Genomic DNA, 16,732 nt, shown 5'->3' with positions numbered 1-16,732 from the left:
CTCGGGAGGGATTTAAGTACTCGTCCTTTGCCGAGCTAGAGTGCTCGGAAGGAATTAAGTTTGACTTGAATAGATTTGAGCAGATAAAAGATTTCACCAAAAGAGTTTGTTTCATTGATGTGGAGCCTCATTAAAAACCTTTCGTCAGTAAAACCTCTTTCACATTCTTGCAAGGGGGAAAAACCTGAGAAAGGAAAAGAGTGCTCCGAAACAAGTTATATAAGAAGGACTAGCTAAAGTAATGCTTTAGGTGCGTCGCATTCCAAGTGCAGGGTATAACCTTCCCATTGAGCTCTTCTAGTTTGTAAGCTCCGTTCTGCAGGTCGTGCCTTATTCGATATGGTCCATCCCAATTGGGTGCTAACTTCCCCTGAGTCTTGTCCTTGCGTGCTTCACCTGTGACTCGCCATACTAGGTCCCCTGCTTGAAACTGACGAGGCTTCACCTTCGTTCTGATTTTCCTAGCTGCCCTGGTACGGCAAGCTTCCATATTGACAAGAGCCGACTCGCGTGTTTCATCAACTAGGTCTAGTTCTATGTTGAGAGCTTCCCTGTTGGTACCTTCAATGAATTACTGTCGCCGGAGTGAAGGTTCCCCAACTTCCACCGAAATCATGGCGTCGGTGCCGTAAGTTAGCCGAAATGGAGTTTCCTTGGTAGAACTTTGTGGAGTACAGCGATACGCCCATAGAATCTCTGGCAGATGATCCGGCCATGAGCATTTGGCCTGCCCGAGCCGTCGCTTTAGTTCTTTGAGGATAACCTTATTTGCAGCTTCGGCCTGTCCATTAGACTAGGGATGCTCAACAGAAGTCATTTTATGCTTGATGCCCAACTCGGAAAGGAAGTCGTTGAAACGCTGATCGGTGAACTGTAAACCGTTGTCAGTGATTAATGCGTACGGGATCCCGAAGCGTGTGATCACATTCCTCCAGAAGAACTTCTGAACATTGCTGGCCGTTATGGTGGCCACGACTTCTGCTTCGATCCATTTAGTGAAGTGGTCCACTGCTACAATGAGGAACTTCATTTGCCCTTTAGCTGGTGGGAAGGGTCCCAGTATGTCCATGCCCCAAATGGAGAACGGCCACGGGGTCGTGATGGAGTGCAATTCTTCTGGAGGCTGATGTGTTAACGGTCCGAACTGTTGGCACGGTTTGCACCGTTGAACAAACTCAGCACAATCTGTGGCTAAGGTTGGCCAATAGTACCCTGCACGGATGACTTTGGCTGCGAGAGTTCGGCTTCCCGAGTGAGTCCCGCATACACCTTCATCAATTTCTCGGAGAACGTAGTGCGCCTGTTCAGGAGTGAGACACTTCAACAGGGGGGAAGAAATGCCCCGCTCATATAATTCTTCGACGATCAGCGTATACCGTGCAGCCGTGGTTCTCATTTTCTTAGCTTTGAGGGGATCCTCGGGTAATTCTCCGGTCAGAAGGTGGTTTACTATGGTGTCCATCCAACAGGGGCTTCCCTGATCGGTCTGCAAACATTCAGTCTCATTGATACTCAGGCTTAGCAGCTCTTGCTGTATCATACTACGCAAATGGCTGGTTTTCTTGCTACTAGCTAGTTTGGCTAGCTGGCCGGCTCTGGTATTGTGTTCCCTGAGTGTGTGTGTGACACGGACAATTTCAAAGTTGCTTTTTAGTTTTTGGAAAGCATGAAAGTACAACAACAATGTTGGTTCTTTGATCTGAAAAGTGCCGTTGACTTGCCCTGTCACCACTTGCGAATCACTAAAACAGTGGATCTTAGTGATGCCGAGGTCGGTTGCCAATCTCAGTCCTGCGAGAAGGGCCTCGTACTCTGCTTGGTTGTTAGAAGTTTTGAATCCGAACTGCAATGACTGTTCTATCACAGTTTTGCCGGGGCCTTCCAAAATGATGCCGGCGCCGCTACCCTGCTGGTTTGATGATCCATCCACGTGTAGCGTCCAAATATGTGGCTCGGGAGTTATCGGTGGTGTGAATTCATTGATGAAGTCGGCCATGCTTTGCGCCTTGATGGGTCCCCTTGGCTCAAAACGAATATCAAATTGTGACAGCTCGATGGACCAAGTGACCATCCTTCTGGCCAATTCGGGTTTCCGCAAGACTTTGACAATGGGGCTATCTATTCGGACAAGTATTCTGTGGCTCTGGAAGTAATGTCGGAGGCGCCTGGCTGTGTGCACGAGAGCAAGAACTGTCTTTTCGAGATGCTGATATCTCGTCTCGGCCTCTTGTAAGACCCGACTGATGAAGTATACCACCGTCTGCTCTATTTTCTTTTGCACCAATACAGTGCTGATGGCTTTGTCTAAAGCCGAAAGATATATTATCATGTCCAACTGGGGGTCTGGTTTGGCTAGCAATGGTGGAGCTGCTAGTATTGTTTTGAATTTTTGGAAAGCTGATTCACATTTGTCGGTCCACTTAAACTTGGTGGCTTTCTTCAATAGAGACATAATGGGTCTAGATTTGTCCGCCATGCAAGGCAAGAATCGAGCCAGGGAGGCGATGCGTCCGGCCAAATGCTGTACTTCCTTTACATTAAGAGGGCTTCTCATATTGATGATGGCCTGGCACTTGTCGGGGTTGGCTTCTATACCTCTTTTCGACAACATGAAGCCCAGAAATTTTCCACCGTCTACCCCGAATGTGCATTTAGCCGGGTTCAATCGCATGTGGTGCCGCCTTACCTCGTCAAAAATCGTGTGGAGGTCTTTCAGGTGGTCGGCGGCGGAGTTGGACTTGATCACCATATCGTCCACATAGACTTCCAAGCATGCTCCAATCTGCCGACGGAAAATCTTGTCCATGAGGCGCTGGTAAGTTTCCCCTGCATTCCTCAAGCCGAATGGCATTAACTTGTAACAAAAGTTAGCCGAATCCGTGATGAACGCGGTCTTTGCTTCGTCTGGGGGGTACATAGGTATCTGATTATACCCTGAATATGCATCTAGAAAACTCAGCCTTTGGTGACCTGCCGCTCCGTCAACTAATGTATCGATGTGTGGAAGGGGATAGGCATCCTTCGGGCACGCCTTGTTGAGATCCGTGTAGTCAGTACACATCTGCCACTTGCCATTTGCCTTTTTGACCATCACTACATTGGCCAACCAAGTGGAGTACTTGACTTCCCTGATGAATCCCGCTTGTAGTAACTTGGTTGTTTCTTCTCTTACTGCCTGGGCTCTTTCTCCCCCCATTTTTCTCTTCTTCTGCGCAACGGGCCTGGCATCTCGGCAAACCGAGAGTCGGTGGCAATGGAAGTTAGGGTCAATGCCGGGCATATCAGCTGCTGTCCGGGCGAATAGGTCTGAGTACTTTAGTAGGACTCGTTTAATGTCCCTTGCTTCTGTTTCTGTTAATTGGGAGCTTAAATGAGTAACTTGTTCTTCATTCTTTTCGAGTTGAAATGGAATCGTCGTCTCAATCGGTTCGACTCTATCTTCATCCGTCAATCTAGGGTCCAGTTCCAGGTCGTCGACCGGCTTGCGTTGGCTGGTATCTCCAATGACATTGACATCTCGGGTCGTCTTGGGAGTAGGTTGAATTTTGAGGCTGGCGAAGTAACATTCGCGTGCCGTCTTCTGATCTGCGTGCAGGGTGATGATTGTTCCTCCTTCTGAAGGGAACTTCATAGCCAAGTGGGGAGTGGAGACGATGGCGCGAAGGTTGTTCAATGATGGTCGGCCCAACAGGATATTGTACAAAGTGTTAGCATGCACCACAACGTACCTAACTTTAATCCTTCGTCCGCGCTGGTCGTCGCCGAAGTAAGTGTAGAGGTCGATCGTCCCTCTTGTGTCTACTCGTTCACCCGAGAATCCGACCAAGGGCTCATCATAAGGTATCAACTCTTGTTCGGGGATGCCGAGCTGTTCGAACGTCTTCCAGTACAAGATATCCGTTGAGCTCCCTTGATCGACAAGTGTCTTTTTGACGACACAATTGTTGATCTCTACACTGATGACCATAGGGTCATCCTGCACTAGGTCTACTCCTTTGAAATCTCGATCGGTGAATGTGATAGGGGGCATATGGATAGAATTCGCCCTTCCTACAACGTTTACCGACTTGATGGCCCTCAAATGTCTCTTGCGGGCCGAGGACGTGCTTCCTCCTCCGGCAAATCCTCCCATGATCGTGTTTATTACCCTCCTTGTTTGATTACGATTCCGATGCTGATCATTTCGCTCTGGGGTCCTGCTCCGTTCCGTGGACCTATGCCTTTTAGGCACTCTTTCTTGGTCCCCTCTACCATGTTCACTTCTACTTTGGTAGCTATCATATCTCTTCCTGCTTGCGGGTTGGGTGAAGTTCTGAAGATGCCCCGCCTTAACAAGGTCCTCAATGCGATCTCTGAGAGCAGTGTCGCCACCCGCCGAAACGGACGTTGGCATTCGCGACGATGGTTGGACTCTTATTAGATTTTGGAAAAATGATGGATTGTTAGAGCGACTTATTCTCAAACTGAGACCTCATCGAACTAACAATACTTATTAAATGATTCTCACCAACCTATGTTAATCCCAAACAGGACCCTCCATAGATTAGCGGTTTTCGTAAAAAGAAGGGTTCTTGGAGTCGCCACCAATATTTTACACAAAACATTGGAAAAAGATATAAGGCAATTGATTTTCATAAATCAACCTTGGCCATTACAACCAGAGTCGGGTAAGGGAGTCGATTACGTGCGAGGAAGGTGTTAGCACCCCACAACGCCCCTTTCGGGTTCCCTATGACGAATTATTTCATAAATAACAATGTAAAATTACTAAATTACCCCTATTTATTAGAAACGATTATAGATTAAATATTTACATGATGAAAGCTCTAAACATGCAATGCGACAATCAAAAATCAATAAAAGCGGTAAAAGAAAGGATTTAGAAAGAAACCTCCGAAGCGGGCTTTTATATATATCAGAACAACGTTAGGAGGCTTTTTGGCGCTCCTTCCCACTACACGTCCGCTCGCTCCTTTCCCCTAAAGACAAATTTTTACTATGGAAATCAAAGAGATTTCCCTTCGACTTGTTCGAATCTCAAGCTAATGGCTCATGACTCAAGAACTTCGTCGGATCGGCTCCGGAGAGATATCTAGGGCAGAGAAAAGCTCAGAAACCCAAGAATACTCAGTAGGAGGGTTGAGGAATGTGTAAAAAGTGTGGGAGGACGTGCAAATGACGTCCTATTTATAGGATTGAGGCACAATACGGCCTGGGAGGTCAATACGGCCCGTACAGGGTTTTTGAACTACAGTACGACCGTATTGAATTTGGTACGGCCGTACTGAAGTTCAAAAACTTCAGTACGGCCGTATTGATTTCACTACGGCCCGTACTGAGTGTTTTTGAACTACAGTACGGCCGTATTGAATTTGGTACGGCCGTACTGAAGTTCAAAAACTTCAGTACGGCCATATTGAGTTCACTACGGCCGTATTGCAGTTCAAATGGCTCAGTACGGCCGTACTGAACCTCTGGGAGGGTGTATTGAGCTCCAATCCTCGCACACCCTTATTCTAAGCTACTCTAAGACTTCTAAACCTACAAAGAATCATCCTAGGGTCTTCCAGGAGTCCTTCCAGCTGACTTTCCTTCGGTCTTCGAGAGTCTTTGAGTCTTGTTTCCGACCCGGACAATTTTAGGGGTCTACAGCTGCCCCCCCTTTACTTAGTCAAACGGCTTTTTGGTGTACCGGTTGACAAGTAAAGGAGTTGACCCAATTGTCCGGGGAACAGGCCACCCTTCCGACTTGTAGTGTCTTCAGGTGGGAAAACTGTTGAGTAGCCTCTCCAGGTTGAGTATTAGTCGTCGCCTCTCCAGGCTCGTTGCATACCTCGGTGTTTCTGACAACCTCGGTAGCGCGAGTTTGCCCTCTCCAGGGTCTGCATGCCTCCATGTTTCTGACGATGTTGGCAGCTGCATACCTCCGTGTTTCTGACGATGGGGTAGCTGAGTATTAGTCGTCGCCTCTCCAGGCTCGTGCATACCTTGGTGTTTTTGACAACCTCGGTAGCGTGAGTTTGCCCTCTCCAGGGTGTGCATGCCTCCATGTTTCTGACGATGTTGGCAGTTGCGTACCTCCGTGTTTCTGACGACGGGGTAGCTGAGTATTAGTCGTCGCCTCTCCAGGCTCGTGCATACCTTGGTGTTTCTGACAACCTCGGTAGCTGCATACCTCCGTGTTTCTGACGACGGGGTAGCTGAGTATTAGTCGTCGCCTCTCCAGGCTCGTTGCATACCTCGGTGTTTCTGACAACCTCAGTAGCGTGAGTTTGCCCTCTCCAGGGTCTGCGGTTTGCCCTCGCTAGGGTCTGCATGCCTCCGTGTTTCTGACGACGTTGGCAGCTGTATACCTCCGTGTTTCTGACGACGGGGTAGCTGAGTATTAGTCGTCGCCTCTCCAGGCTCGTTGCATACCTCGGTGTTTCTGACAACCTCAGTAGCGTGAGTTTGCCCTCTCCAGGGTCTGCGGTTTGCCCTCCCCAGGGTTGCATACCTCCGTGCTTCTGGTCACTTTGGTAGCTTGAGTTTGCCCTCTCCAGGGATTTGATGATTTTGTCTCCACAGTCCACGATGCTGCTTCGACGGTCGTTGTTGATTTTGCTGTCGCTGAGGGCTGGATAATGCAGGGATCCGTCTAGGGGATGTGCAGTTACTCATAGGTTCTTGTGTCCCAACTTTCCATTGCGTAGTTGGTGCCCACTGGGGAAATTCTGATTCCTTGGGGATGCAGACACAAAGATGCTCTTTCTGAGGTGAGCGATGCCTTATGATTGGCTGACGTCCTTTCGACGTTGGTGGAGTATCCCGGTTATCCTTATTCGGGTGACACTTTTGATTTTCTGGTTTTGTTGCCTCTGCGTAGGCTGTTATCCGCTGGGGGATTCTGTTGTTATGATTTTGTCTCCAAAGTCCACGATGCTGCTTCGACGGTTGTTTTTGATTTTGGTGCCGCTGAGGGCTGGATAACGCAGGGATCCGTCTAGGGGATGTGCAGTTACTCATAGGTTCTTGTGTCCCAACTTTCCATTGCATAGTTGGTGCCCACTGGGGAAATTCTGATTCCTTGGGGATGTAGACACAAAGATGCTCTTTCTGATGTGAGCGATGCCTTATGATTGGCTGACGTCCTTTCGACGTTGGTGGAGTATCCCGGTTATCCTTATTCGGGTGACTTTTTGATTTTTTGTTTTGTTGCCTCTACGTAGGCTGTTATCCGCTGGGGGATTCTGTCGTATGATTTTGATTGGCCTCTTCTGTTAGGCGGATTATCTTGACGTTCGGTGTTTGGTTGAATACCGAATTCCGCTTGGGGAATGGGTATTGATCTTTTTGGATTTTCCTTTTTTTGGAGGAGTGCCTCTGAGTAGGCGAATGGGGATTGAGGATCTTATGTATCCCAGAGTATTATTTAGAAAGCCTCTGCAGGCTTAGCTTCACTCGTCGCTTGAGTTGGAAAGCCATCTTCCACTGAGGAAGTCTGAGTTCTTTGACTCAGATGCTTTGTTTTGGACGATCATGCTTCCATTAGGGAATCTTGCTGATCTTGCTCTGATAGCTTTCATTGGGAATTCGGCCCAAGAGTGCGAGCTGAGATGTCTCTGGGGAGTATTATTTCGGCGAGCCTCTCCAGGCTCAGTTATTCTGTATTTTCTGAATTTTGCCTTTTTTGTTGATTTTTCGGCTTTTTCTGTTGGAGGGATCTCAAACACACTCATAGATAAAGTATGCAGAGGAATGAAGATGTTGTTGATGTACAAAAGAATGGGCCAATACGGGCCGTATTGAATTCAATACGTCCGTATTGGTGTGGACGTTATGGCCAATACGGCCGTATTCATTTCAGTATGCCCGTATTGAGTTGAAAATTTGTTCATAACCTTAATTTTAGTACGGGCGTACTGAACATGGTACGGGCGCATTGTTTTTTCTGAAGTTCATTTTTTTTTTCAATAAACAGAGAATAAGTGATCTTCCAGTACACCTACCATCTGTATGCATGTATGCGGTATGATGCACCTAATTCTATTTGATTTATTTTTCAAAAGAATTAACCGATGCGTTTCTTTGCTTGGATTTTTGCCATTCCTCTAGACGGGCTGTGCGCTGCCGATTTCTGTAACCGAGGAATGATGCGTGTTATATCGAGATTGGTGTCATCAACCCAGTGATCATTCCCTTCCTTTAGAAGATGTATTAACCTTCCTATTGACCACTATATCTCCATGTTTCCACTAGATTATTCTAAAATCGTTTGGGACAAGAGAAAAGAAGGGAAAGGTATTTTTGTTCAAAAGTTTGTGTTTTAGAGGGGATTATTTTTGAAAATGGTTTTTGTAAGAATGGCTGGCCAAGGTAGGCTTATGTGTTTAGGCTTGTTTGATTAAACACTTATGAAGTTAAGAAAGTCTTGTTTATTGATGTTGTGATTCGACAACTTAGATAGTTTCCCTTGAACCTTTCTTTTTGGATTCAGCTCATGGTACCATCATGGATTTCTTTTGTTTTTTTGATAGTCCTTATTTTTGCCTAAAACACCCCTTTGTGGTGTCTCAGCGGACCTTTGTTTTTGTTCGTTTTTGCAACCCTAATTTTTGCCTAGGTCACCCTTTCGTGGGATTCCTAGCGGGTTCTTTGCTCTTATTTTTGCGCAGCCCCCTTTTTGGGTTTCCTGCCGAGCCTTTTGTTGTTTTTATGATTTTTGTTTTTAAAGGGTTTCTTTTTTTTATCCATGATGGCACTTGTCGAGGCCAAGGAATGGTGCTCCAAGTTGTCATACACACTTCCACATAAAAATGATGCGGGTTTATTGTTATTAAGACGATTTTAACCTCATTCATGCTTATTCAAACAGGGTTAAAATAATGTGGTCTAGAAATTTATTGCAAGCAAGAAAAGAAGCAATAAGAAATAATAAAGAACGATTTTATTATAATTATAGCGGAAACATGTGCCCTATCGAGGCTCGGGGGTCGGGCTGTCCTCGAGGAGTAATCTCTAACAGTCATCAGGTCTATACATCCCTATCGGAAGGAGAAGAGCACTTGATGACGACGATCGGCCTTGACGCTTGTGAACCGGCCTTCCTAAAGATCTGGCTTGAAGAACGTCGAGAAGGATCTTGGTTCCTCTTCGTCCTTTGATCTTTATCCTCGGATTCTTTATTTTCCTCGTTTTTCTCTTTTTCTTTTTCCTTTCCTTTATTCTTGGGAGCTTTATCATGAAGATCTTCGGGAGTGTAGATCCTGCCACTCCTAGTCATGCCCCCAAGTCCAGCGATGTTAGAGATATCGCTGTCGGCAGAAGAATGGATGTCGTATATCCATGGCACAACCTTATTCGATTCGTAGGGAAAAGGTCTTGGAGCAGTGATCTTTAATGGTATCGGACCTTCCCCTTTATTCGTCTTGATTACCAACAACGGAGTTGATGTGCGTTCGCTTGGCGCGGTTGTTGGCTTACATTTGATAACGAACGGCGTGCGATCCATTCTGAACATACGCATCGATTAATCCTTTCTTTTTATTAATGTTATTAATAAATTACTAGGAGGGATGTATGCGAATGAATGACTATGAAATGCAAAGGCAATTGAAAGATTCCATAGATCTCAAAAATTCAATTTATTAATCAAGGAAAGTGTACAACTTGTTATACAATGCTTTGAAGTAATTTTTTACAAAATGAAAAGAGCCGATAGAAACCCACAGGCGGGTTCATGTTTCTTCTCCATTCATCTTCGGCTTCCTCTACATGACGGGCCATTGCCTCAACTTGCGTATGGACTGCTTGGCTCATATCATCACTAACCTTTTGAGCGTCCTTCGCCTTTTGAATGTGGTAGTTGATCATGGCTTGCAGCTCATTAAGCTCGTCTTCGGCTCGATCCTTCTCCTCTTGGAGCTTAGCCATATGTGCTAGTCCTTCCTTTCCTTCTTGCGAAAATCGGAAAGGCTTGCGGTTTGTTGTTGAGCAACTTCCCGCCATTGCTGCGCATCGGATCGAGTCAAGAGTAAGTCATCCTGCATGTACTTGATCAACTGTGCCTGCCTTGCGTACTGATGTGTGGAAAACCGCAAGTGTACGGTTGTCGTCAAGTAATAAATATCGAATCACAGGGACTACGTGTTTGACCTAGAATTACTAGTATTTTAATTTGAATTTTAAAACAGATGGAATTTTTGTTTTGAGATGATAAGATCAGATTCGATGGTAAAAGAGATAGTAATGCAATTAATGAATAAGATAAAACTTTAAGATAAGATAAGGAGATTTCCTGGAATCTAGGGTTCGCACAAAGGGTTCCAACATTATTGAATTATTATTTTCATTAATTAATTCTATTCCATCTTGAAGGTAGTCTTAACCTAATTTAATCCTTGCACCTTCTCAGGCTACGAGGATGTGTTTAATTAAAATTAATCTCTACTCTCGTAGTAATTACGTTCAATTAAGCCCATTAAGATCTTTGTTAATCTATTGCTCCTCGAAAGCTTAAATCTACTCTTGTGATTTAACACTCAAGTCTGTTCCTTTAGGTTCCGATAATTAGGTTCTCCTCTCAGTTCATCCCTAATTATCTATGATTATGAAAATTAAGATTAATTGTTTATCATAATTATAATCAAGTTCTCCTCTCAGTTCATCCTTAATTAATGTTATTATGAAAACAATAATATTAAAGTTCATATATAAAATATAAAAGAACAGATCAAGAATTGGAATAAATTTAAGAAACTGAATAATGCATTAATAAAGAGGTTCTCAGAGGCTAAGCCCTGATCCCAGAAAAAGGGAAACTACTCACAGGAGTTCATAGTAGTTCTCCAAGAAAAAAGAATAGAAGAAAAGCAAACCTTAGAGTCGATGGCACAGGCGCCCAACCTTCTCCAAGTGTCAAAAACTAAAAACTCTCTCCAGGAAAAAATTCCCGTTCTAGGCTAACCTAATCTAATTTATAACCTAAAAGGGTAAAAAGGTAAAACTACCAAGATAAAAATTACAAAGATAAAATAAAAAATAAAACATAAAACTTAAAAAGCTGGGACGCGAAGTGAATCACGGCCGTGACTGAGAATCACGACCGTGATCTTCTCTGGAGCACATCTATGAAGGGTCAGTGGCGTTCACGGGTGTGATTGGGAATCACGGCCGTGATTTTCTATGGTGAATCACGGGCGTGATTTAGAATCACGGCCGTGATTTTCCCTGTAGCTCAGCATTTCCTCTTTAATTCTTAAATCTTGATCCTGCTCAGAGAAAACACAACACATACCAAGAAAAGCATAAAATAGGAAAATGATATAAAAATTTATTAAAAACATGAAAGATATGCATGATTATGCTATGAATTCTTGTGAATTAAAGTGCTAAAATATGAGTAAAATACACAACATCAAATAACCCCAAACTTGAACTTTTGTTTGTCCTCAAACAATAATTAGCACTTTGAAAAAAAGTCATCAAGAATTAACTGAGCATTTAAAATCTTCACTCTTAGTCTCACAAGGTCCAATTAGAATCTTAATCTTTCATTACTAGCGCCAACTCTTAGTTTCTAAGAGTTTCATGATGTCAAATCTTGTAAAGCTCATTAGTCAAATGAAGATAATTTAACAGAAATAATTTTTCACCTAAAACATTTCCCCAGTAGCCAATCAGTGTAGAGAGGATGATAATTTCAAGAACACGTAGCCTCAAAGGGGTGCTAGCTATTTTACTAAACAATTCCCCAGTAGCTAATTAGTTCCCTTAGTTTTCTAAGGTTAAGAATATTCTCCCTCTAACCTATGACCTCAAAGGGGTGCTAGGTGATTTTTTTTTTTTTTTTTTTTTTTTTTTTTTTTTTTTACCCCCCAAAAGCTTTTAAGCACGAATTAAAAAGAATTTATCTTCAAGAGACTATTTTTATAATTCTCGATCATTTCAAGCCTCAATACTAAGAACCAAGTGCTAGCCACAAAACCAGCTAATTTTTCAACCTTTTGTTCTGAGACTTCAAGATTCAATTCATCACATTCAGTGTTTTCAAAGACGAACAATTTCATTAAAAATATTTACTTTTCAAACACAAATTCAAGCTGGGATTAACTGAATATGTATATATGCATGATTTTTTTTTTTTTTTTTTTTATTTTATTTTATTTTATTTTATTTTATTTTATTTTATTTTATTTTATTTATTTATTTATTTTTGTTTTTTGCATGAATGAATGAAATGCGTACATCCTCCTAACCCCAAACTTAAAGATTTGCTTGTCCCGAAGCAAAGAGCTAATGAATGCATGATAGATTATTTTGACAAAATTATAAAATGCATGAATATGCAACCAACCCACAACAGAAAGAAATGCTTGTCCCTAAGCATCAGAGTAAAATAAGGAATAAGAAAGATCTCACTGTGGTGGAAAATCATCTGGATACCGTTGAATGTGCCATTGATACATTTGATCAACCATGTAATTATAATGCTGCTGGCGTTCATCCATTTGTTTCAGCCGGTTATCCATTGATTGAATAGCTGCTAGGATAGCAGCATTGTCCACCTCAGGTCCAGGATGTAGAGGGGGTTGTTCAGGAGCTGCTTCCTCATCTGCAGGAGCCGCTTCCTCAGCTGCTGGAGGTAGGTCCTCTAATGGCTCCAGTGGAAACTGCCGTGTAGCCCGGTTCTTCACGGTGTATGTTGGATTTGGTAACTGGTGGTGCACTCCCGACTGGGTTACTACAAAGTAGTATTTATCATCTTCATCTTTCGCAATGCAGTTCATAGAAGAGCAGGTAGCAAAATTAATAGTACGGCTTCCAGGGAGTGGTTCTAACTGGTCAAGCCAAGCGTGATAGCCAAGGTGTTTGACTATAGTGGTAATGAGGCCGCCATTCACAATCGCACCGTGGCTGGTATTGGAAATACTCTGGAACTGTCGTGCCAAATGACTGCCAGAATCAATAGGCTCCTCTCTGTTTTCCATCATAGCCCATAAAAGTAAAAGGTCGCTCAAACGAACCTTTCCTTCAGAATCACCTCGGGCCAAAACAGTAGAGGCAATAAAGCGGTGCATAATACGGATGGCGGGATGGCGGAAAGCAGAGGAATTGCATTTTCCAGCGACCCAATTACTTGTACCTGTCAAACTATACCAAAAAGAACCAGGGTTGAAAGAACTTGGGGTTCTCGTGCTCCCTCCAGTGGGAAATCCAAAAATATTATTGAACTGAGCCAGGGTTAATTCGTGTTCTTGGTTAAACATACGGAAAGAAATCAAACCTTCAGAACAATTTGGCCCAGATAATATTTCCGTGTGGAGAGAGCTCAAGAACTCAAGAACTAGTCGAGGATAAACAACATCATTATGCATGGTAGCAAAGGTTGTCCACCCAATGTTAGTTAACATGAAATTGATATCAGCACGTAAACCCAACTTACGAATAAATGGGAAGTCGAGATACCTGGTAGGATGGATAGTGCGGAAGCGTAATACCTCGTTCCGCTCACGCTGTTCATCGTTCCGATAGAACCTCGGAGGAAGGTGCGGAATTTCACTTGCTTCTTCCTCGTAACTGTGGGTATCGGAAGCGGTGGAGGACGAACCAACGGTACGGGTGCGCTTGGGAGCCATGGATGAACGGAAGGAGTGAATGTGGGAGGAAGAGGGAAGAAGAGGAAGAAGAAGTGAGAAGCTAGGGTTTGGGAGAGAAGAAAAGAGAGAATGGGCAGAGTTCGTAAGTTTGAGAGAAGTGAGAATGTAAAAGGAGGGGGAAAAATATATAAGGGAAAGGGGAATTTCAAAAATCACGGGCTGTATCTGTTGAGCGTCAGCAGGGAATCACGGGCGTGATTGGAAATCACGGCCGTGATTCTCTTTGTGAGTTTTCAAAAATTCAAACAGAGGAGATCACGCCCGTGATTTATAATCACGGTCGTGATTCTCTCTGGGGTTTTCCAAAAATTTTCCAGAGAAGATCACGCCCGTGATTTAGAATCACGGTCGTGATTCTCTCTGGAACTCTGAAATTTTATTTTATTATTTTATTATTATTATTATTATTATTTTTTTTTTTTTTTCATGATGCTTGAGTAGGTTCCTGAAGAACCATAGAGTATAATTTTTCTAAGTGTTCCCCATGGAAATATAACTTCAATCTCTGTGCATTGACCTTGAATATGTCGCCTTTATCGTTTCTGATTTCTACAGCTCCATAGGGATATACTTTTTGAACTGTAAAAGGCCCTGACCATCTTGACTTCAATTTTCCAGGAAACAATCTGAGTCTGGAATTAAATAATAGCACTGAGTCCCCTTGCTTGAATTCTCTTCTATGTATATGCTTGTCATGCCACCTCTTTGTTCTTTCTTTGTAAATCTTAGCATTTTCATATGAGTCTAATCTGATTTCATCAAGCTCATTGAGTTCCAATTTCCTTTTTTCTCCAGCATCCTTTTTATTAAAAAGATACTTTAGGGCAGAGTGATTTGTGTAAACAATAACCTTAGACCCCACAAGATAAGATCTGAACTTTTCAAAAGCATAGACGACTGCTAACAATTCTTTTTCTGTTGTTGCATAATTGGCTTGGGCTTCATCAAGAGTCTTGCTGGCATAGTATATAGCATGAACCTTCTTGTCCTTTCTTTGTCCCAATACAGCTCCTATAGCATAGTCACTTGCATCACACATGATTTCAAAAGGAAGGCTCCAGTCAGGAGTTTGCAGAATAGGAGCTGTAGTGAGAGCTTCTTTCAACCTGTAGAATGCATTCTTACAAGAAACATCAAAGTTAAAAGGTACCTCTTTCACAAGTAGATTAGATAATGGTTTAGAGATTTTTGAAAAATCTTTAATAAACCTTCGGTAGAAACCGGCATGTCCTAAGAAACTTCTAACACCTTTAACATCAATTGGAAGAGGCAATTTATCAATTACTTCTATTTTTGCTCTATCTACCTCAATTCCTCTCCCAGATATTAGGTGTCCTAAGACAATTCCTTCTTGTACCATAAAATGACATTTTTCCCAATTTAAGACTAAATTCACTTCAGAGCAACGCTGCAATACTTTAGTTAGATTTAATAGACAGTCATCAAAGGAAATACCATAAACTGAAAAGTCATCCATGAAAACTTCCATCTCTTTTTCTAATAAATCACTAAAGATTGCAGTCATACATCTTTGAAAGGTAGCAGGTGCATTACATAGGCCAAAAGGCATTCTCCTATAAGCAAAAGTACCATAGGGACATGTAAAAGTAGTTTTCTCTTGGTCTAATGGATGAATAGGGATTTGATGAAAACCGGAGTATCCGTCCAAATAACAAAAGTATGAATGCATTGCTAACCTTTCAAGCATTTGATCAATAAAAGGTAAGGGAAAGTGATCCTTTCTAGTGGCATTATTTAATTTTCTATAATCAACACACATACGCCACCCAGTCACAGTTCTTGTGGGAATTAATTCATTATTATCATTTTTAACTACTGTCATCCCACCTTTCTTAGGAACCACATGAACTGGACTTACCCAAGGACTATCAGATATAGCATAAATTACCTTAGCATCCAATAATTTCAAAATTTCTTTCTTTACCTCTTCTTTCATCTTGGGATTTAGTCTTCTTTGAGCTTCAACAGAAGGTTTGGATCCTTCCTCCAAGAAGATGCGATGCATACAAAATGAAGAACTAATTCCCTTTATATCAGCCATAGTATATCCAATAACTTTTCTAAATTTTCTCAACTCATTGAGAAGTTTTTCAGTTTCTTTTTCATTTAAAGCTGAATTTACTATGACTGGATAAGTGGAATTAGCCCCCAAAAACTCATACCTTAAAGATGAAGGAAGTGGTTTAAGTTCTAACTTTGGAGAGTTTTCTTCTTGCCAATCTGTTGAAGACTCAAGAAGACTTTCTACTAGAGGATCTTTTTCTTTACACGGGGGACTTGAATCGATCAAGCAAGCATAATTAGGTTGAATCCCCTCAAGATCTATGTGCTTTCCTCCAACTAGAAAATTCTCCAAGGGATCCCTCAAAATAGATCTCATGACTTCTTCCTCCATGTCTTTAGGCAATATATCAACCCTGCAGCAAATATTTTCAAGAGAAGGTTGTCTAACAGATTTAGCAATATTAAATTCCATTGTTTCATCATTAATGGATAAAGACAATTTTCCATGTTTGACATCTACTATCACGCCTGCTGTAGCCAAAAATGGTCTACCTAGTATGATTGGTATTTGGTTGTCCTCTTCCATTTCTAAAACAACAAAATCTCCCGGAATTAAAAATTTACCTATCTTAACTGGAACATCTTCTAAAATTCCTATGGGATATTTTATAGATCTATCTGCTAACTGGATTGACATTGCTGTAGGCTTTAATTCTCCCATATCTAATTTCTTGCAAATTGATAAAGGCATTAAACTGATACTTGCCCCAAGGTCACATAAGGCTTTTTCAAACCTTAGATTTCCAATGAGACAAGGTATAGAGAAACTACCAGGATCCTTAAGTTTTTTGGGCAAATTATGATGGATCAATGTAACAGTCTCTCTATCATCCAATTTCCTTCGGTTAGCTAAAAGATCCTTAAGAAATTTAGCATATGTAGGCATCTGTTGTAGAGCTTCTACAAATGGAATGTTTACATACACTTGTTTGATCATATTTAAAAATTTTTCAAATTGTCTATCAAGTTTAGTCCTTGCTAACCTTTGAGGAAAAGGAATTGGAGGGTGA

At 42.3% G+C, this 16,732-nt stretch overlaps 1 protein-coding gene across 1 annotated transcript; it reads right to left on the bottom strand.

The window, feature by feature from the left end:
• Positions 1–793: 793 nt before the first annotated feature.
• On the bottom strand, positions 794–15,594 carry LOC145954841 (uncharacterized). Its single transcript, XM_083069526.1, has 2 exons — positions 14,788–15,594; positions 794–4,312 (listed from the first exon to the last, which is right to left on the bottom strand). The coding sequence occupies exons 1-2, from the start codon at positions 15,592–15,594 to the stop codon at positions 794–796; spliced, it is 4,326 nt and encodes a 1,441-aa protein (XP_082925652.1).
• Between the last annotated feature and the right edge of the window lie 1,138 nt (positions 15,595–16,732).

This window comes from Cajanus cajan, chromosome 2, assembly GCF_000230855.2.
Source record: "Cajanus cajan strain Asha chromosome 2, NIPB_CcT2T_4, whole genome shotgun sequence".
In the NCBI taxonomy this organism is placed as follows: domain Eukaryota; kingdom Viridiplantae; phylum Streptophyta; class Magnoliopsida; order Fabales; family Fabaceae; genus Cajanus; species Cajanus cajan.
This window is presented reverse-complemented; position numbering and strand designations above follow the sequence as displayed.

Excerpts from the sequence above, each read along its gene's own strand:
- LOC145954841 (XM_083069526.1), bottom strand. The coding sequence starts at position 15,594 with ATGAAAGAAGAGGTAAAGAAAGAAATTTTGAAATTATTGGATGCTAAG. Across the intron at positions 4,313-14,787 it reads CTAATCTACTTGTGAAAGAG|AACTTCACCCAACCCGCAAG; the intron begins GTACCTTTTAAC and ends GGGCATCTTCAG.